The sequence below is a fragment of the Borostomias antarcticus genome (genome assembly GCF_949987555.1).
Source record: "Borostomias antarcticus genome assembly, chromosome: 7".
In the NCBI taxonomy this organism is placed as follows: Eukaryota; Metazoa; Chordata; class Actinopteri; order Stomiiformes; family Stomiidae; genus Borostomias; species Borostomias antarcticus.
The window spans coordinates 682,794-709,997 of record NC_140240.1 but is presented as its reverse complement, the minus strand read 5'-3'; the positions used below and the strand labels follow the sequence as shown (position 1 = coordinate 709,997).

At 44.6% G+C, this 27,204-nt stretch overlaps 2 protein-coding genes across 2 annotated transcripts; both read left to right on the top strand.

The window, feature by feature from the left end:
* Positions 1-10,664: 10,664 nt before the first annotated feature.
* On the top strand, positions 10,665-12,555 carry il19l (interleukin 19 like; the record flags this gene model as incomplete). The annotated part of the gene is made up of 5 exons (XM_084440927.1): positions 10,665-10,814; positions 11,117-11,179; positions 11,836-11,991; positions 12,115-12,177; positions 12,448-12,555. The coding sequence occupies 5 exons, from the start codon at positions 10,665-10,667 to the stop codon at positions 12,553-12,555; spliced, it is 540 nt and encodes a 179-aa protein (XP_084297053.1).
* A 7,746-nt stretch (positions 12,556-20,301) lies between these two features.
* Positions 20,302-23,435, top strand: il10 (interleukin 10; the record flags this gene model as incomplete). The annotated part of the gene is made up of 4 exons (XM_084440926.1): positions 20,302-20,469; positions 21,022-21,174; positions 22,603-22,665; positions 23,337-23,435. 4 exons carry the CDS (start codon positions 20,302-20,304, stop codon positions 23,433-23,435), a joined length of 483 nt encoding a protein of 160 aa, XP_084297052.1.
* Between the last annotated feature and the right edge of the window lie 3,769 nt (positions 23,436-27,204).

The following is a 27,204-nucleotide window of genomic DNA, read 5'->3' as shown; positions in this document are numbered from 1 at the left end:
TTTTAAGGTACTTTGTGTAAAAAGATAAATATATTCTTGTTTTTCTTTGTATAAAGCAGCTGTCCAAATAAAATGAATAAAACCTTCTCATGGCTTCTTAATCTATAATGAACAAGTAGCCTAGGACATCAGGAGTGTGGTAAAACACCTTAATTTCACTTCATTCTCTTGATCTGTATTAGAACCTGTTTTACGTTAAGTTTTAGTTATAGACGGATTTCGAACCACTTTCGCTAAAGGAAATGGAACAATAAATTATTTTTTTGCAATGACTACAGAGCAAGAGAGGTGCATTATTTAAGCCAAGCTCCTAACATTTCTCCCGGGCGAGGAACAATGGACAATAGATGGTCAACACCGAGTTAAGGTGCTGGGTTAAGGCGCTGGTTAAGGCGCTGGGTTAAGGTGCTGGGTTAAGGCGCTGGTTAAGGTGCTGGGTTAAGGCGCTGGTTAAGGTGCTGGGTTAAGGTGCTGGGTTAAGGCGCTGGTTAAGGTGCTGGGTTAAGGCGCTGGTTAAGGTGCTGGGTTAAGGTGCTGGGTTAAGGTGCTGGGTTAAGGCGCTGGTTAAGGCGCTGGGTTAAGGTGCTGGGTTAAGGTGCTGGTTAAGGTGCTGGGTTAAGGTGCTGGGTTAAGGCGCTGGTTAAGGTGCTGGGTTAAGGTGCTGGGTTAAGGTGCTGGGTTAAGGTGCTGGGTTAAGGTGCTGGGTTAAGGTGCTGGTTAAGGCGCTGGTTAAGGTGCTGGGTTAAGGCGCTGGTTAAGGTGATACCATTAGGCCTGTCCTCACCACAGCGACTTGGACCTGGTACTGCATGTCCTCCCCTCTCTCTCTCTCACATTTCCTGTCACTCCTCACTGTCCATCAATAAAGCAGAAATACCACCAAAATAAAGAGCCTCAAGCAATTCTAACTTTCTGTAAGACAAAAAATACATAAACAATTTTTTTTTAAACTAGCTAACAGTGAAAGGAGGCCATGCAATAAGATGATCAATCTACTGTTCATTTGGTCTATGTCTCCATCTGCTGTCCATGTAGTGTTACTGCGCCATAGTGGATCTGCTCAATGCATTCTACATGCTGCTGGGCTCTGGTACATGTGTGCCGGATGGGGGACAACTAATGAGTGATCATTCATCTAATCAGGAATCTGTAGTTTCATCCAAATCTAGTACTCCCCCTTCTGGTGGCTAGGTGCTATAGAGAGGACTGTTTTTGGTCCTACAACATGGCCTTTTCAAACCTGTTCTCTGCACACTGCTTTCATGGGAACTTCACAAGCCTTGCTTGTTCAAAATTACATCACAACATTCCTGTGAACAGTTTATAAATGTCACCCAAGGAAAGTCCCAAGGAAGGAGAAAGGGGAGGAGTTATTTTAGTTTCCCCGCTCATACAGTATACATGTGGAGGTCAGAGGTCAAGGCTGCACATTTAGGGGAACCTCCAAATGTCCATGTGTCCCTCTGAGGTAAACATCCTACAACAATGGATTCTGTAGCTGTGCTGGAGGAGGGGAACCACCTTTCTAACTCCCCTTGCGTGCGTGTATACCTGCATGTGTGAGCGTGTAACTCCCCTTGCGTGCGTGTATACCTGCATGTGTGAGTGTGTGCGTGCGTGTATACCTGCATGTGTGAGTGTGTGCGTGCGTGTGTACCTGCATGTGTGAGTGTGTGCGTGCGTGTGTACCTGCATGTGTGAGTGTGTAACTCCCCTTGCGTGCGTGTATACCTGCATGTGTGAGTGTGTGCGTGCGTGTATATCTGCATGTGTGAGTGTGTAACTCCCCTTGCATGCGTGTATACCTGCATGTGTGAGTGTGTAACTCCCCTTGCGTGCGTGTATACCTGCATGTGTGAGCGTGTAACTCCCCTTGCGTGCGTGTATACCTGCATGTGTGAGTGTGTGCGTGCGTGTGTACCTGCATGTGTGAGTGTGTGCGTGCGTGTATACCTGCATGTGTGAGTGTGTGCGTGCGTGTGTACCTGCATGTGTGAGTGTGTGCGTGCGTGTATACCTGCATGTGTGAGTGTGTGCGTGCGTGTGTACCTGCATGTGTGAGTGTATAACTCCCCTTGCGTGCGTGTATACCTGCATGTGTGAGTGTGTAACTCCCCTTGCGTGCGTGTATATCTGCATGTGTGAGTGTGTGCGTGCGTGTATACCTGCATGTGTGAGTGTGTAACTCCCCTTGCGTGCGTGTATACCTGCATGTGTGAGTGTGTGCGTGCGTGTGTACCTGCATGTGTGAGTGTGTAACTCCCCTTGCGTGCGTGTGTACCTGCATGTGTGAGCGTGTAACTCCCCTTGCGTGCGTGTATACCTGCATGTGTGAGTGTGTGAGTGTGTGCGTGCGTGCGTGTATACCTGCATGTGTGAGTGTGTGCGTGCGTGTATACCTGCATGTGTGAGTGTGTGCGTGTTGGTAGAAGAGTTCAGAGAGGAAGACTGGGGAACTGACTGGAAATCGCACTGAACTAAACTGAGACCATTTTACCAGAATGAGTTGCAGCTGGACTTGGTCAACACTGTGATAGTGACCTCTAGTGGTTCAAGACATGTACTGCGTCCATTATTTACCAACCTGTCTGGCAAAGTGGTGTTTGTCTCAGCATACTGTAGACCAGGGGTGAGTCTGTCTGGGCATACTGTAGACCAGGTGTGTGTCTGTCTGGGCATACTGTAGACCAGGTGTGTGTCTTTCTGGGCATACTGTAGACCAGGGGTGTGTCTGTCTGGGCTTGTCTGTCTGGGCATACTGTAGACCAGGGGTGTGTCTGTCTGGGCATACTGTAGACCAGGGGTGTGTCTGTCTGGGCTTGTCTGTCTGGGCATACTGTAGACCAGGGGGGTGTCTGTCTGGGCATACTGTAGACCAGGGTGTGTCTGTCTGGGCATACTGTAGACCAGGGGTGTGTCTGTCTGGGCATACTGTAGACCAGGGTGTGTCTGTCTGGGCATACTGTAGACCAGGGGTGAGTCTGTCTGGGCATACTGTAAACCAGGGGTGTGTCTGTCTGGGCATACTGTAGACCAGGGGTGAGTCTGTCTGGGCATACTGTAGACCAGGGGTGAGTCTGTCTGGGCATACTGTAGACCAGGGGTTCCCAAACTTTTTAGCCCCCAAAAAACCCTAAAAATAGCGGTACCAGAGACGCATGATCCCCACTAGCCCCTGAGTGGTGGAAGCAAGGAAACGTTCACACACACTAATATGCCTGTTCAACAAAAGAACACAATAGCGGCAGCCTAACAACCATAATATAATTTTTTATATAATAATTTAAGTTAGTAAATGTTAAACGTACCTAATGAGATGGGTGGGCACTGTGATTGGACGTTGTTGCTAATTACCTCAGGGGTCACGTGGTGACAAAGACAATCAACAGGCGGATGATTTTTAAAATGTTTAATCTGCATTGTATTATTTTGAATACTATTTTTACCTTTTGTGGTTACAAGTGTGGTTAAAATAGGCAAAAAAATAGGCTATTTTAAATAGTTTAGGGGACTAGTAAAATAGTAGGCGACTAGTCACATACACAGACCTGGCAGGATATCACAGTCAATCATCAATCAATCAAAGCTTTATTTGTACGGCGCATTTCATACCCAGAGGCAACACAATGCGCTTTACAGAGAACAAGGGAGGTGGGTATCTCTACACTGCGTGACTGCCACGCCCACTTGTATGCTGATGATACTGTTGTGTATTGTGTAGCTGTTTCTGTCCAGCACGCCATTGCAAAGCTACAGCTTTCTTTTAATTTAATCCAGGAGGCTCTTTTTAATCTTAAATTAGTTCTTAATGCTAGTAAAACCAAATTTATGATTTTTTCACGTGCTAGGAATATTAATTATGAAGACATGCAAATCCCTAGGATAGAGAGAGTCACTGAATACAAGCACCTGGGTGTGTGGATCGATGAGAAACTTACTTTTAAATTCCATATTGATAACCTTGCCTACAAGCTCCAAGAAAATTGGTTCCTTGTACAGAAACAGGTCCAGCTTCCCCTTAGGCTGTATGAAAAGGGTTCTAGAGGCAGTGTTCCTCTCAGTCTTAGTAAGTAAGTAAGTAAGTAAGCTTTATTTATATAGCGCTCTTCACAGCACGGATGCACAGAGTGCTTTACAGTAATATATTAAAATGGCAATACAACACGAGACAAAATTAAAACGACACAGAACAGAAAAAAAACAACATTGCGAGCAGCAAGGCGTTATAGATGGCCGAAGGCCTGCCTGAACATGTGTGTCTTAAGAAGTTTTTTGAACATGAGTTCAGTGAATGGCTCTCTCAGGGCCTGGGGAAGAGCGTTCCAGAGTCTTGGGGAAGAGCGTTCCAGAGTCTTGGGGAAGAACGTTCCAGAGTCTTGGGGAAGAGCGTTCCAGAGTCTTGGGGAAGAGCGTTCCAGAGTCTTGGGGAAGAGCGTTCCAGAGTCTTGGGGAAGAGCGTTCCAGAGTCTTGGGGAAGAGCGTTCCAGAGTCTTGGCGCCACCGCCTCAAATGCTCCGTCACCCTGGGTTTTTAGTCTGGTCCGGGGCACCGCCAGGTTAGGTCTTAGATTACGGTGATGATGTGTACAGGAATGCTGCAGCCTCAACCTTAAAGCCTCTGGATCCAGTCGACCATTCTGCTATCAGATTTATTACAGGAGCTAAATATGACACTCATCACTGTGCACTTTATGACCTGGTAGGATGGCCTTCTCTCACTGAGAGATGAAACTATCACTGGTATTTATTTATTTTTAAAACCCTCACTGGAAAACACCCTTTTTACCTCTCACAGATTTGATCACGTAACTATGGGACCTATTCCACACGATCAAGTGAACTGCTTTTACTCAAGGTTCCCTGGGTTTACACTGACATTGGAAAATATGCCTTTTCTTTGAATGCCCCTCACTCCTGTAATGCCCTCCAACGCTTTTTAAAACTGGACTCAATGCCATCATTTTTAAAGTTCAAGTCCATGATTATGCACCATTGTACATTGTCTGTAATTGTTTTAGTATATCTTAACTTTTTTTTTTTACTATTTTTATATTGAGTTTATCCATTTAGTTCCTGTTTTTATATACCTTCCTGTGTGTCTGTCCTTTTGTTGTTGCTGTTGCTGTTTATGTTTTGTTCGCTCGTCGTCACTGTAAATGAGGACAACCTCAGTGCCTCTCGAGCATAAATACAGGTTTGAAATTAAATGAAATGAAAAACATTATCATAGTAACTCTGTTCCATTAACAGACACGCTTCCTGTAGGTATGACATTAATATACTAACTCTGTTCCATTAACAGACACGCTTCCTGTAGGTATGACATTAATATAGTAACTCTGTTCCATTAACAGACACGCTTCCTGTAGGTATGACATTAATATACTAACTCTGTTCCATTAACAGACACGCTTCCTGTAGGTATGACATTAATATAGTAACTCTGTTCCATTAACAGACACGCTTCCTGTAGGTATGACATTAATATAGTAACTCTGTTCCATTAACAGACACGCTTCCTGTAGGTATGACATTAATATAGTAACTCTGTTCCATTAACAGACACGCTTCCTGTAGGTATGACATTAACACGGTAACTGTTCCATTAACAGACACGCTTCCTGTAGCTATGACATTAATATAGTAACTCTGTTCCATTAACAGACACGCTTCCTGTAGGTATGACATTAATATAGTAACTCTGTTCCATTAACAGACACGCTTCCTGTAGGTATGACATTAATATAGTAACTCTGTTCCATTAACAGACACACTTCCTGTAGGTATGACATTAATATAGTAACTCTGTTCCGTTAACAGACACGCTTCCTGTAGGTATGACATTAATATAGTAACTCTGTTCCATTAACAGACACGCTTCCTGTAGGTATGACATTAATATAGTAACTCTGTTCCGTTAACAGACCAGCTTCCTGTAGGTATGACATTAATATAGTAACTCTGTTCCATTAACAGACACGCTTCCTGTAGGTATGACATTAATATAGTAACTCTGTTCCGTTAACAGACCAGCTTCCTGGAGTTATGACATTAATATAGTAACTCTGTTCCATTAACAGACACGCTTCCTGTAGGTATGACATTAATATAGTAACTCTGTTCCATTAACAGACACGCTTCCTGTAGGTATGACATTAATATAGTAACTCTGTTCCATTAACAGACACGCTTCCTGTAGGTATGACATTAATATAGTAACTCTGTTCCGTTAACAGACCAGCTTCCTGTAGGTATGACATTAACACGGTAACTGTTCCATTAACAGACACGCTTCCTGTAGCTATGACATTAACACGGTAACTGTTCCATTAACAGGCTATTCCAGCTGCTTTCCTGATGTTCAGACTGCTTCCTGTTGTCTTCTCAGCAGTCACTGATGTCAGAGTTTGTCTGTCCTGCTGAGCAGGTGATTCTCAGAAACACCTGTGTGACGTCACCCACCCCTGCTGGGGTTTCCAGACGAGCCACTTCTCTCTGGGAGAAAACAACGGTGCCAGAAGACACCAGATGCAATTGAGAAGCAGATTGAAAAAGCACCGCTCATGTAATAGGGATTAGAGATTAGAGAGATTAAGAAGAATGTAGCCTCCTGCACAGAGACCAAGGTTTCAACACTAAGAGCATGAAAAGACAAGCGATGACAAGAATTACAATGTATCTTTACCTGTACTGGTTATATATGGCAAATAAACTTTCCATTCTATTCTATTCTATATTCTATTCTATATTCTATTCTACAGTATTTCAAACGTTGACTACCCTTACGAGGGACAGCTATGGCTCAGGAGATAGAGCGGGTCATAAATGATTGTAGGGTTGGCGGTTCGAAACCCGGCTCCTCCTGTCCACATGTCGAAGTGTCAAAGGGCAAGACGCTGAACCCCAAATTGCTCCGAATGAGCAGGCTAGCACCTTGCTGCCGTGTGTGTACTGTATGTGTGTATGAATGGGTGAATGAGAGGCCATCGGTGGTTGAATGTGTGTGTGAATGGGTGAATGAGAGGCCATTGTAAAGCGCTTTGGATAAAAGTGCTATATAAGTGCAGTCCATTTACCATTTACCCCAGCTATCACTGGAAGCATCACAGATATATGATAATCCACCTAAACACATCAACATGACATCATGTACTGCTCTTGTGCCTAGAGGAGAAAAAAGTCCCTACCAGGCCTAGAGTGCAGAAATATGCTATATGGAATCCATGCTGTCAGACAAGGAAAGTTCCTGTATATGAAGTGACCTGAAAGTTCACAGAAAGAGTTCAGCCTTGGTATGACAAGAATGCACAAGTCAGCATCCCGCAATCGGCTGTATGTCGTTTCCTTGACTCCAGGAAGATGAGCTGTCACTACGGCAACAGCTAATGGTGGGTCTTTATCAATAAACTAATTAATGAACATGCAGTGGGAATTCCTGAAATATATTGTTGATAGCTATTAATCTATTAGCATATGAAGTCCTTCAAAAGCCAGTCTGAACCACACAGGGGATTGGTGATCGCTAAGATACAACAACAGACTTTCACACAGTTACTGTTTGAGTTCATCTGCATTTATTTTTCTTTCTTTTTGATTAAACTTTATTAATCCCCCTCATCCCACCATGGCGTTCTACCCCTAACCCTCCCCGGATGAGCTGAGCACAGGGTCAGGGATGAGATCAGCACTCCTGGATGCTATGAGCTAGTGTTGAGTCAGTGGGGATCATAGTCCAGTGGTCATACCTGAGGAACCCATTACCCAGGTCTGCTCTTAGAAACACCTGGGCGTTCACTTAGACAATACATTTAGCTGGAACACCCATGTGGAAAGCTTGTGTTCGTGTTTACAGCAGAGATGATACTGTCAAGCTCAAATCTAAGCTTGCTCGTCTGGTACAGACTGCTATGAAAGTCATGGGGAGGGAGGAACACCAGTCCCTCCAGTCTATATACGAGCAGTCTGTTTCCAGGCAGACACAGAGAATACTGTCTGACCCATCTCATATCCTATACGCTCAATTTGACCTTTTGCCCTCGGGCAGACGGTATAAAGCGCCCTATTGGAAATTAATCAGTTTCAAACATTCATTTGTGCCGACCTCAATCAGGATTTTGAATGGTGTTAAGTGAGGTCGTAGGGGTTGTGCAATGGGTTACCGTGTTTTTTTTCACTGGGGTACATGCAATACAGGTTATGTGCAATATATGTATTATGTGCAATATGTGGTATTAAAAATATGTGGCATATGTGTTTTCTGTTTCTGTATAGAGGCGATCTATATATCTGCAGTATTGAGTCCAAGACAAATTTCCCTAAGGAGACAATAAAGTATCGTATCATATAATTACAGATGATGGGGGCCCACCTAGTAGCCCCACAGACACCAAGTTCCCTTGTCAAATGGCCCAGCCCGGGACTCGAACCCGCAACCTATCGATCGATCACTTGTATGTGTGTGTGTGTGTGTGTGTGTGTGTGTTACTACAGTACATGACCAAGGATGGCTTCACAAGGCTATACTGTAACCTGCAGTAAAGAGAAATATTTTCATTTAAAATCCCAGAATCAGATCCTATTTCCTTCCCCCCTTGATGGAGTCATCAGGTTGTCATTTTTCTGCTCATGACAATGTACTTCCTTCCTACTGTAAACGGAGGTGTGTGTGTCTGAGAGGAATGGCTGGAGAATTCCCCATCTCCCCACTATATAAGAGGCCTCAAACCCAGCATGGACACACACACACGTGCTGGACTCCTCTGACAAGACGGTGGACACACTCACAAGGAACACACACACACACACACAAAGGTAAGTCAGTCAATATAATTCAAGTGCATCAATATAAGTGAAGTCTGTTTATTGTCATGTCACTGTACACAAGTGTACTGGGGGAGTAAAATTCTTAGGTGCGTGAACCTCCAACGCACAGCAAGTAGGCTTTTCCTACGTTAAATGCAATTATTGTTAGTCGCTTTGGATAAAAGCATCTGCTAAATGACTGTAATGTAATGTAACAGTACACATAAAACGATTTAAAGACAGCATATCAAACAGACACAATATTCATCTAATACACTAAAGACATGTACATAATAGACATACACTATAAACATAATAGATATATGATATATTATGGGCATAATAGACATACAATACATATGATACAATAGACAAAGGTTATTACAGTTAACGAAAACTAACGAAATAACGAAAAGTAGGTGTGAAAAACATTTTCGTTAAAGAAGTAGTTTGGTATTTAGCATCATAAGCCCTGTTATAAGGTTATTTATGATCGTATACAATGATCCATATAAACATTTTGACAGACTTGATACTCTTGAGATACATATATTAGAGCTCATTGCTCATGTCACAGCTAGTACCAATGAATCTCTATGGGCATACTGCATATGCCCACAATATCCATGATATGGTCAGCTGGTGGTTCTCTAGCACTAATATCTAACACTAATGGCCACGTTTCCCGATAAAAAACCTGAAATGAAAAAAGCATTCTGTCCTATTTTGATTCACATAATTGGTCATAGTGTTCACCTATTCAACGATGTATGCCCCAAAAATTACAAAATTCTACTTTTGTTGTAATCTTATATCAAAGTATATAATTTCTTAATTCCGGGAAAACGGTAGGTCACGTGCAATGACGACAACAGGTACCTTCGATTTTAGGCCGATAATCTCACGACATCCAGCCGTCAATCAACGCTATCCCTCTATCGAATCCTCCAATCAAATTCCTCTAAACGCATGTCCCGCCCTCATAGCTTGTTTGCATCGGAAATACGTGAAACTACGGAAGATATACGACCTCAAATAACCTCAAATAACCTCAAATAACCTCACACGTACGTGTCTGTCATGGATGTATTAATAGAACGGTTTCTGGGCGATTTTAGGAACCCTTCTTAAGCAACCCTTAGTATGGGAGTTAAGAAGAAGGCCTTTGGAGTTAAGTGCTTCGGGAAAGCCGGCCAATATCTGGAGCACGAATATCTCTAGTACTAATATCTCTAGTACTAATATCTCTAGTACTAATATATCTAGCATTAATACAGTATCTCTAACCAGGAGCGTCATGCAACCAAAAAACCAAGGGGCACGAGATGGCGAAGCATTTTTGCAGTTTTGCAGAAATTAAACTTACCGGTAGCGTTTCTTTCAAGGACTTTCAAAATAAAAGTAAGGGAAAACAAATCTACTTTTTTTTTACTGACTTGGCATTGGTCCGAATGATACTGTATTCTAAAATATGAAGTATATTGAATCTCATATACTGAATAGTCTAATATTTGGCAGACGGACCATGAAAACGTGTTTATCTGAGGCGAGGTGGGGGGGGGGGGTTACAGGTCCATACCAGTGTTAATATGGAAGAAACCAGTCTCAAATATGATTGCATCAAATCATCAACAAGTGTTAGTACTGTATATGTTTTCATGCTCTTCTAAGTTCTACAGCCATACTTACAAATCTTTACACAATCTCAAACCGACAGAGCCTATCTGACTAGGATATATCCAATCAACATGACTGATCAATGATGTAACTTATTACAGTCTGTGCATAAACTGTCAGTTAAGAGTCAGAGTTAATGGATGCAGTGATGCTCTGTCTACCTGCCAGGTTGCCATAGTGATGAAGATGTTGTCAGGCCCCTCCCTCTACAAGCTCCTCCTGCTGTCCTGTCTGACAGAGTGCATCGTGGGTCTCCGGCTGCATCTGGGCAGCTGCACCGTGAGCGCTCACACACACGAGCTACGCAAACACTACGCTGAGATACGACAGAGCGCGGTGAGCACACACACACACACACACACACACACACACACACAGTACACCCTCACAGACACACACTCTCATTCTCCCTCTCTTTCTCTCACTGTCGTTATTTCTCTGTCTGTCTCTCCTCACTTCTCTCTCTCTCTCTCTCTCTCTCTCTCTCTCTCTCTCTCTCTCTCTCTCTCTCTCAACACCCCCCCCCCCACACACACACATGAACACACACACATGCACACTCATGAACACACACACACACACACACGCTCACACACAAGCCACCAGTCTGAGACGAGGCTGTGCTGTGTTTGTTCCAGAGAGCGGGAGACAGTCACATGGAGGTGAGACTCCTCGGTTCAAAGGTCATGAAGAATGTTCAGGTGAGTCACAATCCGAACACTAATTAGCAACATCAATCAATCAATCAATCAATCAAAGCTTTATTTGTATAGCGCATTTCATACCCAGAGGCAACACAATGCGTTTTACAGAGAACAAGGGAGGTGGGCATACGACCCACTCTCTACATATTCCAGAGGGAAGCAAAAAAACAGTAATCACCCGGGGGCCAGATAAGTGAGCTGTAAAAATTCTTCCCTGACCCCTCTCAACAAGGCGATCGAGCTCCTGGAGTATGTTTGTCTACCGGCTAAGAACATTTATGAAGCAATACATTGCATTAAATGGTCAAATTGGCAACAGTAATAAAGCATTCATTATGCTTGTAGTCAGTTTATCAGAATGTGAAGTGACTCTGAACTTGGCCTGTCGCACCCCGAGGGAGTTTAGCTCCACATCAACAGTCCTAGTCGTTACAGTATTACAGACAGGGGCCTAATAATGATCAGTTGTTGTTTGTTTTGATTTTATTCTATGTTTGTTTATTTCTCTGTATTGCCTATGCTAACTGTGCATGTGCAGATGCAGGTGTGAAACTATATAATTGTTTAAATGCTGTAAAATCAAATAATTGGAAAATGGAGGTGGGATAAGAAATAAAGTAGTGATCTGACCTGTAATTCTTCTTCTTGTCCAGGAGGGGGAGACATGCTGCCTCGTGCGACTGCTGCTGCGTTTCTTCGTGGAGAGAGTGTTCAGTAGCCACGCCCTCCTGGCCCAGCCTCAGTACCGACGCCCGGTTAGCACACTCGCCAACGGCTTCCTCAGCATCAAGAAAGACCTCAGACTGTGTGTAAGTGCACACACACCTACACACACACACACACACACACACACGTCCACTCCATAATAACATGTTGCTGAAAGGCAAGCTCTGACCTGTCCGTGTTCTTTCTGTCTCTCCTGTGTCTTCTAGCAATGCCACTGTGGAGAGAGCACCAGAGCCAGGCTGGACTCCCTTCATACTGAGTTTGACAAGGTAAATCCACATGCCTGTGAGATCAGACAGACAGACAGACAGACAGACAGACAGACAGACAGACAGACAGACAGACAGACAGACAGACAGACAGATATCATCCATTTCAACAGTCACAATGATATTCTGCATTGGGAATAACTGCATACATTAGATATGGCTAATGATACAATAATATCATATGTGTTAACTTCCTCTCTGTCTGAACCCTCCCACCCCCACCCCAACCCCCCCCCCCCCCGCCACGCCTCCCTCTCTCCCCCTGCCTAGCTGGGGTTCCAGCAGGCAGCTCTGAAGGCCCTGGGGGAGCTGGACTCTCTCCTGGACTGGCTGGAGGGTCTCAACCCCACACACACCCCCGGCCGCATGACTGCATGACCACGAGAGATGTAGCCCGGTCCTTCGTGGGTTCTAGAGGAATCTATGTTACTTTGATACTAATTTATTTGATATTTATTATTTTTCTACGGACATTTCACATGTACAAGGGTGTTGGATATGCCACATGAACACATTTTGATATGTAGCTTACTGTAGTCACGGTAACGTTGCATAGCACTGTGAGATAACTCCTAGCGCACTGAGAGATTAAAGCCATGTGTATCTGACTGAGCCCCTGTTCTGTCCTGTTCAACTAGTTGTACACTGACTCAGACTAATGGTTTTGATGGCATTTAGTGGTGAGAACAAGTACAGTAGGTCAGGTCTCAACATTAATGTCCTGCTTGCAGTGGGATTAAAAACAGTGAATTTCCACTTACTGGCCTAATCTTCTCAAAATCACCACCACCACATCTTTAGTTCAACCTTCAACCCTCTTCCACCTCTCTCCTCCGCCCCTCTCTCTCTCTCTTCCATCTCTCTCTCTCTCTCTTCCATCTCTCTCTCTCTCTCTCTTCCATCTCTCTCTCTCTCTCTCCTCCATCCCTCTCTCTCTCTCTTCCATCTCTCTCTCTCTCTTCCATATCTCTCTCTCTCTTCCATCCCTCTCTCTTTCTCTCTTCCATCTCTCTCTCTCTCTTCCATATCTCTCTCTCCTCCATCCCTCTCTCTCTCTTCCATCCCTCTCTCTCTCTCTCTTCCATATCTCTCTCTCTCTCTTCCATATCTCTCTCTCTTCCATCTCTCTCTCTCTCTCTTCCATATCTCTCTCTCTTCCATCCCTCTCTCTCTCTCTTCCCTCTCTCTCTCTCTCTCTCTTCCATATCTCTCTCTCTTCCATCTCTCTCCTCCATCCCTCTCTCTCTCTCTCTCTTCCATCTCTCTCTCTCTCTCTCTACCATCTCTCTCTCTCTTCCATCTCTCTCTCTCTCTCTCTCTCTGTCTGTCTTCCATCTATCTCTCTTCCACCTTACCCTTTTCTCAGTCTCAGAGCAGAGGTCAGTTCAGAGGTCATCTCTGATTGTTTTGGACTACTACCCAGCACTGAGAAACGGGAAAACATACCCAGTTGAATGCTGATATTTAAATATTTGTACCGTAATTTGTATGTTTTATTTTTAGATTTAAGTGGAGAATTTTACTCTGTACACCATGATATCCACATGGAGAGACTTGAAACCATGTTCTAAACTGGGTCAGAACCTACCCGACAGGCCGAACGTTTTTCTCACCTTGGTGACCAAAACTCAAGATGGTGGATATAACATGCGCTGTTCAAAAGGGTTCAATTCTGGGCCCTGAACTGTTAAGCTTCTACTGTATGTAATGACCTCTAAGCAGCACCATTAGCATCATTAGCATCATCACTATCACTGCTTTGCAGACGCTAGCCTGCTCAACTTTACATTTCTATGTTACGCAAGGTTTTGAGCCCCAACAAAAAATAGCTCTTAAAACACATAGTCTTGCTTTCAGATGCTCTTAATGTATTTAACCTCTGTTTATTTTGTTGTGAAGCACATTGTGTTGACGCAATGGTTCTGATGTGTCCACACTACCTATCCTAATGTCCATTCAGATGACATTTTCAGTGGAATAGAATTATAGGACTCAAAAAATTTGGGATTAGAAGTGACTCAGGTCAGGGGTAACCATGTGGGGTTAGAAGTGACTACAGGTCAGGGGTCACCGTGTAGGGAGAGGAACCTTCAACACTTCCCAGAACCCAAGAATGGGGGGAATCTTCTGAAGGCATCATCACACCACGCTTGGTCGGCTGCAGAAAGCCCTCCTGGTTATGTCTCTGAAGTCTGTCTATATCATGCACACACCACCTGTGAATCACTGTGTTGCATTTATGTATGAAATGTGCTAGAAAATCTGTTTTGATATTAAATACATCTTTAAATGTTTTAATTTCAATGAATCTAACAATAATTTGACCTGAAGGAAAAAAATACTGACATTCGTTCAATTTGCTACATTTGAATTGATTTATTACGTCAAATGACGTCTTGAAACTTTAAATTTGGTACATTACGTTTTCTATTCGCAAACAGTAGGGAAGAAACTCGATGTCATCACCAGCAGGTCTTATATAACTGCGGTTAACACCCTCACACACAAAGAAGTTATTTTTCATTGTGGTTCATTAAGGGGACAAACTAGAAATAACCATCTGCTCATGGTCCGTCTCAGGGCACCCATGGAGAGCAGTGACTCATGGTCACTATGTGCCACTCAGTGCCACATGTGGGGTCTACTTCATGTCAACACTGACTACCAGTGAGTTAGCAATGGTTTATGTAAAGAGGGATTTTTGGTGTACTTTTAGGGCCGATCAACCTCTTCAAGGTGCGTGACATCAGAATATGCTGTTACTGTAGGTTACTGAACTATGGGTTAATACTGTTCTCTACAGTATCTAGCTAACCACTCGGGAGGGGCCAGACAGAGAGAGAGGCAGTAATGTGGAGACAGACATTTGGAAAGAGGAAGGGTTTGGGCTGGGTCGGAAGCACGCGCCTCATGTCCGGTCGGGATTCTACAGAAACTCCAGCGGTTTGTCCTACAGTGTAAGGGTACATTAGATCATACTCTTCCCCATGCAATCCATGACTCCTCCACTTCTGACAGTTGCATCCCATCTCTGAGTATCCTGTGTGTGTGTGTGTGTGTGTGTGTGTGTGTGTGTGTGTGTGTGTGTGTGTGTGTGTGTGTGTGTGAGGCGTTCCATCAGCAACACGGCAGGAAATTCACGTGTGAAAGATTGAGACATGTCTTTCACATGTTCACGTTTCACCACTGGCGTACCGGAGGCCAACGCCCCGGAGCTTAGGAGGGCCCACTGCTCACAGTAGGCTATGATCAGTAGGGTATGAGTAGTAGGGTATGAGTAGTAGGGTATGAGTAGTAGTAGCACCTAGTAGGCTATGATCAGTAGGGTACGAGTAGTAGTACTACCTAGTAGGCTATGATCAGTAGGGTACGAGTAGTAGTACTACCTAGTAGGCTATGATCAGTAGGGTACGAGTAGTAGTAGCACCTAGTAGGCTACGGATTACATTGGAATGACTTCTTACAGTGGTTAGTGACCCGTGAACATTTGCGCGCAACAGACATGGATCTGAGTCCGCTAGTGCTTCAGCAGCCCAGTATAAAGACCACTTACCAGCCGAGTTTCCTTTCCAGATCCTGTCCCACCGTAAAGCTCCAAGGCCGACTAGAAAGGAAATTGAGCGTGGAACAATCAAATACCTCGTATAAAAACCCTGCTCATTCAAAATCTGTCAGTAATGTTTTTTTTTTGTTTTTTTTGAAGCATTAAGTGGCCGCGATGTCTATCGCGTGTCACTCTGTGTGAGGGGCCCCATGGCATGACCTATGGGGGAGCGTTGAAAAGTTACCCAACGCCACTGTTTCACAACTTCCTGACCACAAGTCCAATATCCTGGGTACCTAGGAACGTTTGTCATCAGGGAACACCAGAGGTGCCCACACCCCTGTATGTATTTGGCTTGAGAGCAACTTTTGAAATGACCAGCTAAACAGGAGCTACCAACTAAAATGTACATTTATTAATCAATAAATGTACATTTACTAAAATAAAATGTAGATTTATTAATCAAGCTACCAAATACTTCACACTGGACGTCCATGGAACATGAGATTTCTGTTTCAGGCATGTGCCTTGCACAATCTTCACGCTAATCACTGGCTATGTTTGTGAATGACTCTCTGCCATTGAGCAAATCACAGGTATTTGTTTATCAATTCATCTTAAAAATATATATATTTTTGTGAATGACTTGCGATCAACCTGTAAGGGCTCCGTGAATAACTGGTCGACCTATGACCTATGCACCTATTGGGCACCCCTGCTTTAGAGTGTGTTACTGCACACAGGAGGTGATGCTTCTGGCACACACACACACACGCAGGCGCACACACTCACTCACACACACACACACACACACACACACACACACACACACACACACACACACACACACACACAGGCCTGCAATAAGAAGAAAAAGGAACCACATACCTATTGCAATAATAGATATCAGTCATTTGAATTCCATCCTAATATTAGAATCCAATCCAGTCCAATCACATACAGTATTGTATTTTTACTTGTCTTCTCGTTTTACATATTGCCCAACAGAAACTCTGTCTCTGAAATCTTGGACTCCACTTTCGACCACACAGCTGTCTAAAGCAATGTTGTGAGTCCCCCCTTCAAGTCACTGCCAGTCACTGGTGGTGTGTGTATGTGTGTGTGGGGGGGGTGTGTACATTAGTAGGCTCCTAGCCTGACTCAACAGATATAGGCTTTGGGAATAAGCCTTGTCATTAGTTTATTACTGCCCAATCAGTGGCGGCGATTCATGTGGTCAGTTCAATCCAGACTCCTCCCTTATTTGCATGTTGGTGTTTTCAAAGTCCCCTTCACTACGCTGAACAACAACGGCCTCAGAGGTGAGCTAGCAACCTACACGCTGAAAACACCACGTTTAGGGACATCCTGGCATGTTTGCCCACCAGTTATGCATTATATGATATTGTGTCTGTTTTTCTGCTTTTTTTATGTTCCACACTTGGAGTTCCACTTTGTGTATGACTTGTGCTATATAAATAAAGATTGATTGATTGATTGATTGATTGATTGATAGTGCCCCCCAACCCCCCCCACCCCATCTCCAAATGGTAGTGAATCCAGCCAGACCTTTCTCCAGTGCTGATTCAGACTATAACTGAATTCCTCTACTAAATAGCACTCAATAATCCCAGCGAAACACCAACACTGCTGACTGCATTGCTGGCTAGAGGTGAAAAATTAGCCGCTGACATCGTGTCACTTGCTCTTATCTGATCAACGATTAAGGAATTACACGACTGACAACATCACAAGACATGAGAAGATGAGAGTGCTGCTTCCATTTCAAAGCTGCTGATGAGAAGCCAGGAACCCAGGCCTCCAGCTGCAGGAGGGAGAGAGCTGAGCATGCTTCCTGGAAGAGCCAGCAGCCAATCACAACAGAGCTGACAAAGACAGGTAGACACTGATGAAAGTGTACCCTACTAACCTTTCTCTTTCACCTAAAATCAGGTCAAACAGTTTTAGCACACTCCTCTGAACACCAGACTTGTGTCCAGCATGAAAGCAAGCATGCATAACACACACACACACACACACACACACACACACACGCACACATGCGTGACTCACACATATCTCTGGTTACATCAGCCCACACACGGCGTGTTTGATGACTGTCAGAAACGAGACGTTCGTATGCAAATAGGTTTTGTTTCTCCCTTAGAGGTTGAGTTATATTTAGGCCATCCGTGCGCCCACACATTAACACACGTACGCACACACTCACACACACACATACGTACGTACTGCATACACGCCATGGATCAAGCTGACAGAGAAATTCAATTATACAAAGTATAACAAGCCCTCGTCAACTTTCTATATTGTGGTTTAAGTATCGTTTCTCTGGTTTGTACGGGGAGTTGGTCTTCAGAACAGGGTTAGGGTCAGGATTGTGCTGAATATGACTTTACACATGCAAAAATGCAGAGAGGGGAGAGATGAAAAAAGAGAAGTTTTGAAATTAGAAATAGTCAAGTATACAGTCCTGGTACTGGGGGAAGACACTGATGCTCAATGTGCAAATGAGATGAGTTCAACCTAAGAAGTGCACGCATACAACACACACACACACACACACACACACACACACACACACACACACACACACACATACAACACACAACATACATATGCATATAACCCATAACACACATACACATATGTAAAACACATACACACGCATGTAGAACACATTACATTCACATCAAGGAATGGCAGCCCTCCCATTGAGGTCTGTGATGAATGAATCTTCATAAACAGCTTGATTGGAAATGTTTAATCATAATTGCATAAACTCTTAATGACCCGTCCACACGAGGCACAAACACAGTTTGCCATGTATGGTTCTGATGTGTCCACACTACCTTTCATATGTCAATGTCCATTCAGATTACATTTTCAGTGGAATATTTTTATATATATTTTTTTTTTAATAGAATAGAATTATAGGACTCTATAAATTAGGGATTAGAAGTGACTCAGGTCAGGGGTCACCATGTGGGGTTAGAAGTGAGTAAAGGTCAGGGGTCACTGTGTGGGGAGAGGAACCTTCAACACTTCCCAGAACCCAAGAATGGGGGAAATCTTCTGAAGGCATCATCACACCACGCTTAGTCCAGCCGCAGAAATGCCTCGTTCATCACCCCTCTCTGGTTATGTCACCAAAGTCTGTCTGTGTCATCTCCACCAGGGCCATGCATACCCCCCCCCCCCCCCCCCACCTCCACACACACACACACACACACACACACGTGACGATGCCAGTCTCGTCATGGTCTGTGTCAGTGTGGTACAGTCTCCATAGTCCACATGCGTGCAGAGGGAACCGCAGCACCGGGGAGACACACCACAGAAAAGAGATGTGAGATAGTCACCCTCTATCGTTCTCAGAACTCTCTCTCTCTCTCTCTGCCTCTCTCTCTCTCTGCCTCTCTCTCTCTCTCTGCCTCTCTCTCTGCCTCTCTCTCTCTCTCTCTCTGCCTCTCTCTCTCTCTCTGCCTCTCTCTCTGCCTCTCTCTCTCTCTCTCTCTGCCTCTCTCTCTGCCTCTCTCTCTCTCTCTCTCTCTCTGCCTCTCTCTCTCTCTCTCTGCCTCTCTCTCTCTCTCTGACTCGGGCAAAACCAGCCAGTGTCCACGTGCCCAGTCCAGTCACACGTGCCATCATTTACTGTCTCACTGGATGGCACCAGAGACAGCGGGGTATTCTCTGATATTTGTGTTGCCCTTCCTTGACAGCTTTCCGTACTCAGCAGACGTTTATTTCCAGTCCCGGGCAGAATACTACATGCAGTGTTTGTAAACATGTGACGTCAGAGACTGTGTCGGGTTTTAATCTGAGATGAAAGATGAAATAATGTAGGCCATAATTGTATCTTTGTAAAATAATATAAATATAATATATAATAATATAAATATTACATATATAGTATAAATAATATAAACATAAATGTATATATATAAAACATATATATAAAAAAATATTTAATTGATAAATATTACCATATTGTTATAATATTCACAATGCTATAATATAGGCTATACAAGTAAATATTATATTTTAGGAAAAATGGACTGTAGGCTAATGGAGCAAATCATGAATGAAAGAAATGTATTTAGAAATCATATCCATGACAAATATCTGAAACCATGCCAAAAAAAAAGCATAATGGGAGGAATCTGTTTCCTATGTTCAAAGAAATTTTCCCTGTGATTATCAAATCAATGACGCAACATTTTTATCCCCAAAAGATAGTTACAGTAACTCCCTCCCTCCCTCCCCCAACCCCCTCCCAGGCCCCGACAAAGGAAACTGGTATGCGGTTCATACTGTATATATATGTATGTAGACTTGGCTTGAGTTCAGAGTTTACACTTGCTCCTGTGCCTTGTCATCTTCAAGAAGATACCGAACCTGATTAAGACGAGCAGAATCGACCAGGGTCCCTCTCCCTCCACAGCAACCCCGCCTTCAGCTCCAACACTCTGGGTTCGGCGTCCATCCAGAAGGCTCTCTCTCTCTCCAAACGGCTCCATCTTCCCTCCAGACCAGCGTCTCTAGAGTCAGTAGTGTCCAGTATGGCTCCCTCCTCTGTGGTCCTGGCCGTCCTGGCTGCGCTGTGTCTGATTGGCCAGGCTCTGGCCAGTCGTGTGGTCTGCTCCGACCGATGCTGCTCCTTCATAGAAGGCGTCCCGCTCAGACTCAAGGAGCTGCGTTCATCCTTCTCCAAGATCAGAGACTACTATGTAAGTACTGCAGCTGAGTCTTACCAGTCGTGTGTGTGTGTGTGTGTGTGTGTGTGTGTGTGTGTGTGTGTGTGTGTTGCATCAAACGGCACTCTTCACATGTGGAAGAAACGCCAGCATCTCCAGATTCTCAGTTGCAGGTGCTGCAATGACATACTGTCTGTCTGTCTGTCTGTCTGTCTGTCTGTCTGTCTGTCTGTCTGTCTGTCTGTCTGTCTCTGTCTCTGTCTCTGTCTCTGTCTCTGTCTGTCTGTCAAGTCCTAGCTGTAATAATTTAGTAATAATAATCTATCCACCTCTGTTCTCTGAAGGGAGAAAACGATCAGCTGGATACAGGACTTATTGACAACAGTCTGGAACACTACTTAGAAGTAAGTAGACCACTAAACTGTATGATGATAGTTGATATGTGTTGTATAGTCGAAGCATATACTTTGAAACAATAGCTGTGATAAAATGAGGATGACATTATGCAGCTCTTACCCAAGGTGCAAGCCTAATTGTAACGCGCAGAAAAAGATAATAGCCATGTTTCTCCCCGTCTCTCCACAGAGCCCCTTCGGATGTTACGCCATGGATGACATGTTCAAGTTTTATCTGGACACCGTGTTGCCCACGGCTGTGAGCGCGGCGGAGGACTTCAGATCTCCCCTCGACTCGATTGGAAATATCTTCCATGAACTCAAGAAGGAGATGATCCGATGCGTAAGTAGATTTCGTCCTTGCAGTGTGTGAGAACTCACCTCGGATTGCTTGAGCTGCGCATCGATAATGAAAGTAGCTGACTCTGAATCACCAAATCTTCAAGCCTACCCAAGTAGCCTCCTATGAAATGAGCGCAGCGCCAATGCGCACTGCACCGTAACCTACAACAAAACACCATCTAGTAGCCTACAGTAATAAGTTAGGCCATTAGCAAAATGTCATTTTCGCATAAGGACAGCCGTCCTTAAACTCACACCAGACTACTAGCCTACCTGCTTTGAAGGTGATGGATTTCCACTCACTCTCTGTCAGTGTCACGCCGCGGGCTTGTTGGGGACAGCTGGCTCCGGTAGATACCGTGATCACGGTTCCGCCTCGTTCTCCCGGTGGCTGCTTGTCTCTGGATTTCAACTGAAACATTTACATTTATTTTTGTAGAGTATTGACATACAGATACCTAAATGCTTCTGTAATGCCTTGTTAAAAACAACAACATGTAGTCACTTGAATGAATGTAGAGGGCACAGGCTATATGATGCAGGCAAGACTTCAGATTATGTTTTGAGTTTCTATAAATGTATCCTTGATATTAATATCCGGTGTTTCACAAGGAGGGTTTAGTAGTAATGTGACTTGTTGAGATATGAGACTTGGCTAGATGTGGTTAAAACACTTGTTTTATCTCATCAATTCATAGATCAATTCATTTTATGGTAAAGAGAAGGTCATAGGTCAATATTCCTGTGTTTAGTGTAAATCTGAGTTATAATGCTGAATCTGTTTACCCTGATATGATAGCAGAAATATCTCTGTAGCTGCAAACATCTGACTAACCACAAACAAGCTGACACAGCTAACTAGAACTTGAGTTGTATCCAAATATCAACATTTTCACACTCTTGAAAATAGATTTTTATGGGTGAGTGTTGAGAGAGAGAGAGAGAGAGAGAGAGAGATAGAGAGAAGATCATGGACCCTCATAGCACAGCTCGAACCAGCAGATCGCGAGAGGTTGACCTGACCAGGTCAGAACATTGCATCAAATAGATATTCCTGATTTCAGAGCAGAACAGGCCAGCATTTCCTCAGGGTCTGCAAGACAGGCACTGCTCATTCCTCCAGCGTGAGTGTGTCTGAGAGCATAGAACTAGTGTCGTGTCTGAGAGCATAGAACTAGTATCGTGTCTGAGAGCATAGAACTAGTGTCGTGTCTGAGAGCATAGAACTAGTGTCGTGTCTGAGAGCATAGAACTAGTGTCGTGTCTGAGAGCATAGAACTAGTGTCGTGTCTGAGAGCATAGAACTAGTGTCGTGTCTGAGAGCATAGAACTAGTGTCGTGTCTGAGAGCACAGAACTAGTGTAATCTGGTTGCTTTAGTGTGTCATTAACCCCTCGTGAAACATCCACTTTTCTCTCTCTCCATACAGAGGAAGTACTTTGCCTGCAAGAATCCATTTGACATCACAAAGTTAATCTCCACCTACAAGACAGTGAGTAAAGTTTTTGTTTATATATATATATGCAACTGCACCTGCATATATATTCAATTCAATAAATAAAGCATGTATGGTGAAGAGGTTTAGTTGTTGTTTGACCAAACATTAGAATTGGGCCAGATGTGTGATCTCAGTGACACTCCGCCATGTGATTGTTGGTCCCAGACATGGTGGTTCTAGCATCTCAGAAACAGCTGGTCTCTTGGGATTTACTATTGACTACAGCTTCTAGAGTTTACAGAGAACGGTGCGATAAACAAACAACATCCAGTGAGCGTCAGTCCAGTGGTGAAAACACGTTGGGAGAAGTCAGAGGAGAATGGAGAACTCATTCAGGCTAACAGACAGGCCAGAGATGCTGAAATAACATCTCGATAGTGATATTAATCAATTAGATAGGTATACCTAATGAAGTGTCAACTGAGTGTATAAGTGATATAAGGTGAGGGGGGCTGTGGGGGGGTGAGGGAGCCTGTGGGGGGGTGAGGGAGCCTGTGGGGGGGTGAGGGAGGCTGTGGGGGGTGAGGAGGGGTGAGGGGGGCTGTGGGGGGGGGGTGAGGAGGGGTCAACTGAGTCTATAAGTGTGTGCGTGCTTGTACTGTATGTGCATGCATCTGTATGTTATCTTCATCATTTGATTAAGTGTGTTGTGTGCTTGTGTGCAGATGGAGAGTGAGGGACTGCACAAGGCCATGGGAGAGCTGGACCTGTTCTTCAACTACATTGAGAAGTACCTCGCCTCCAAGAGACAGCGACAACACTGATTAAGACTCACCTTGACCACACTGAGGACAAATGTCAAATTAACTTTAACTCAGGGACACTGGGGAAGTCCTTGTTCTACTAAACGCTGGCGTTGAGAGTAGTGTTCAGTAACTTCAGTGTTCGCAAAGAAAAAAGCTGTCACTTAAACGGATAGAAACCAGAATCCTGCTAATAGACACCTTCTCCTCTCGTCCACCCACTCTTCAACAGAGACTCAAGTGTATTTTGTCCTAAGGACAACTTTTTTGTCCCAAGCCAATAAGATGGTATTGTCTTGCTGACTCATATTGAGTGCATGTATACTAAGGTATTGTGAACTGCTGTCATATATTTCTGGGAGAGAGATGGTTTTAATCTATTATTTATTTTTATATGTCCTAATGTTAAAGGTATTTATTTGGTAAAAATGGGTTGTGTTTTGTACTAAAAATGACAAATGATGAATAAATATTTTCCTAAAGAATTCTTAAGTGATGTTGGTATTGTTAATGGTTTTCTCAGCCATCACTGTGTTCTGTATAGTAAAGTTGGATACTGTTAGTTGGATACTAATAGAGTAACTAACACAGATGAGATCAAAGACTGATCAATCAATAACTAACACAGATGAGATCAAAGGCTGATCAATCAATAACTAACAGATGAGATCAAAGGCTGATCAATCAATAACTAACAGAGATGAGATCAAAGACTGATCAATCAATAACTAAGGGGAACAGATCAGGCAAAACAAGATGAGAATGGGGAACCAGTATGGTATTGATTATCACATAAGGTTGTATCAATACCAGGAGTCACGGGCGCGGGCGTGAGAGAGTCAGGTGGGTACCTGGCTCTCCCTTGTGGATCGCCGACTGCGTGGTTGTGTGGCGAATGGGATAAAATATTATTATTACTATTATTATTATTATTATTACATATTTTTGTACATTATAAATTAGTAATTATCCTATTTTGTGTTCCAAGGACTTTTTTTTTCTTTTTGCCGTGGAATCAAGTATCGTTTTTTTATATATTATTGTACAATGTACCATGATATTGTGATATCGTGATATCACGTGGAGGGGGAGAGGGAGGGAGAGAGAGAGAGAGAGAGAGAGAGTGGGGGGGCGAGAGGGATGGAGAGAGAGAGAGAGAGAGAGTGGGGGGGGAGAGGGATGGAGAGGGAGAGGAAGAGAGAGAGAGAGAGAGAGAGAGAGATGGCAGCAACCAGTGTGATATGGTGACAACCCAGCGATCACATCCTGCAGAAGAAGAGCAGTGTCTGTGGGAAACCTCTGCATCAGTGCCAAAACAGTGGCAGCGCCTGCAAGCTAACCTCAGACCTGACCCACATACATCACTTACCAGCAGCAGACCTGGCAGGCTGACGGCTTACAGTAACCATAACTAGCCAGCCTGGCTCTTATAGCACATAAACACACACACACACACACACACACACACACACACACACACACACACACACACACACACACACACAAACAGAAACAGGCCAGACAGAGTAACTTCTTCAAAGGTTATTAACATTATCTCGAGCATCCTCCCAGCTAGTGCACTGTAGGTGCATCCATTATTAGAACTCTGGGTAACACTTTATTTGAAGGGGTGTGCACCAACCCTGAGGGAGTCTGTGGGGGGTGAGGAGGGGTGAGGGGGGCTGTGGGGGGGGGGGGTGAGGAGGGGTGAGGGAGGCTGTGGGGGGGTGATGGGGGCTGTGGGGGGTGAAGAGGGGTGAGGGGGTCTGTGGGGGTGCTGAGGAGGGGTGAGGGGGGCTGTGGGGGGGTGAGGGGGGCTGTGGGGGGGTGATGGGGGCTGTGGGGGGTGAGGAGGGGTGAGGGGGTCTGTGGGGGGGGTGAGGAGGGGTGAGGGGGGCTGTGGGGGGGTGAGGGAGGCTGTGGGGGGGGTGAGGAGGGGTGAGGGGGGCTGTGGGGGGGGTGAGGGGGGCTGTGGGGGGGTGAGGAGGGGTGAGGGGGGCTGTGGGGGGGTGAGGGAGGCTGTGGGGGTGAGGAGGGGTGAGGGGGGCTGTGGGGGGGTGAGGGAGGCTGTGGGAGGGTGAGGGGGGCTGTGGGGGGGGTGTGGAGGGCTGAGGGGGGCTACGTGGACACAGCTCACTCTTATGAATAAAGTAAAAGTAAGGTCACTTATTAATCGTCTTACAGCAATGACACACACACACGCACACACTCACGCACTCACACACGCACACACTCACACACTCACACACTCACACACTCACACACGCACACACTCACACATGCACACACGCACACACGCACACGCGTGCAAAGAGTGGCGATACAGAGAAACACAGTGCTGTGCCAAGTGCCATGCCACACAATAACTGGTGGTAAATGGTAAATGGACGGCACTTATATAGCACTTTTGTCCAAAGCGCTTTACAATGAAGGCCTCTTATTCACCCATTCACACACATTCACACACCATTGGGGGCCGCTGCCATGCAAGGTGCTAGCCTGCTCATTGGGAGTTCAGTGTCTTGCCCAAGGACACTTCACCTTGTGGACAGGAGGAGCTGGGATTCGAACCACCGACCCTGCGATCATTGGACGACCCGCTTTACCTCCAACGACTATGGGTGTAAACGCACAAACACACCAACAAATGCTGTCCTCATCGTGTTAGTCAGACGTGAAGGAGAGTCAGCAGGATCAGTGGGTAGTGGTTCATCTGTCTCAGATCAGTTGGTAGTGGTTCATCTGTCTCAGATCAGTTGATAGTGGTTCATCTGTCTCAGATCAGTTGGTAGTGGTTCATCTGTCTCAGATCAGTGGGTAGTGGTTCATCTGTCTCAGATCAGTTGGTAGTGGTTCATCTGTCTCAGCAGGATCAGTTGGTAGTGGTTCATCTGTCTCAGATCAGTTGGTAGTGGTTCATCTGTCTCAGCAGGATCAGTGGGTAGTGGTTCATCTGTCTCAGATCAGTTGGTAGTGGTTCATCTGTCTCAGATCAGTTGATAGTGGTTCATCTGTCTCAGATCAGTTGGTAGTGGTTCATCTGTCTCAGATCAGTGGGTAGTGGTTCATCTGTCTCAGATCAGTTGGTAGTGGTTCATCTGTCTCAGATCAGTGGGTAGTGGTTCATCTGTCTCAGATCAGTGGGTAGTGGTTCATCTGTCTCAGCAGGATCAGTTGGTAGTGGTTCATCTGTCTCAGATCAGTTGGTAGTGGTTCATCTGTTTCAGATCAGTTGGTAGTGGTTCATCTTCATGGCATTCCCCATGTGCTTCTCCATGTGTCCCCAGAGTTGGACGTCAACTGCTTTTCTATGAAATGGGGTTAGATCCACCCAACCCAGGGTTTTTGAGTAAGAACTCTCAGAATTTTCAGACAGTTGAATAATTCTTAAGAATGAACTGCGCAATGAACTATAGAAACTTCTGTCTCTGGCTCACTTCCTCAAACTCTCTCCAGGAAAACAGGAAAAAGATTCACACTTAACCATGGATGTATTACGTAATAGAACTTAACCCATTTAAAGCCCCATTATGTAGCGGTCCAGTTTTGTGCACTTAGCGCCCCCTAAAGGCCACTAGAGTCATTACAACCGCAGTACCATTGTCGTAAAACGCTGAGAGACGCCTGTTAAAACCTCTCACGTGCATTTGTTGACAACTGACAAGCTGAGGAAAACGGAGTCTGCTGGCAAATTGGAAGAGGAGAGCTAAAGATAAAGCAGAACGTTCATGTGAGAGAAAACCGCGGCTCGCGGTCAAAAGTTACATAGTGCAAATACAGGCCACCGGAC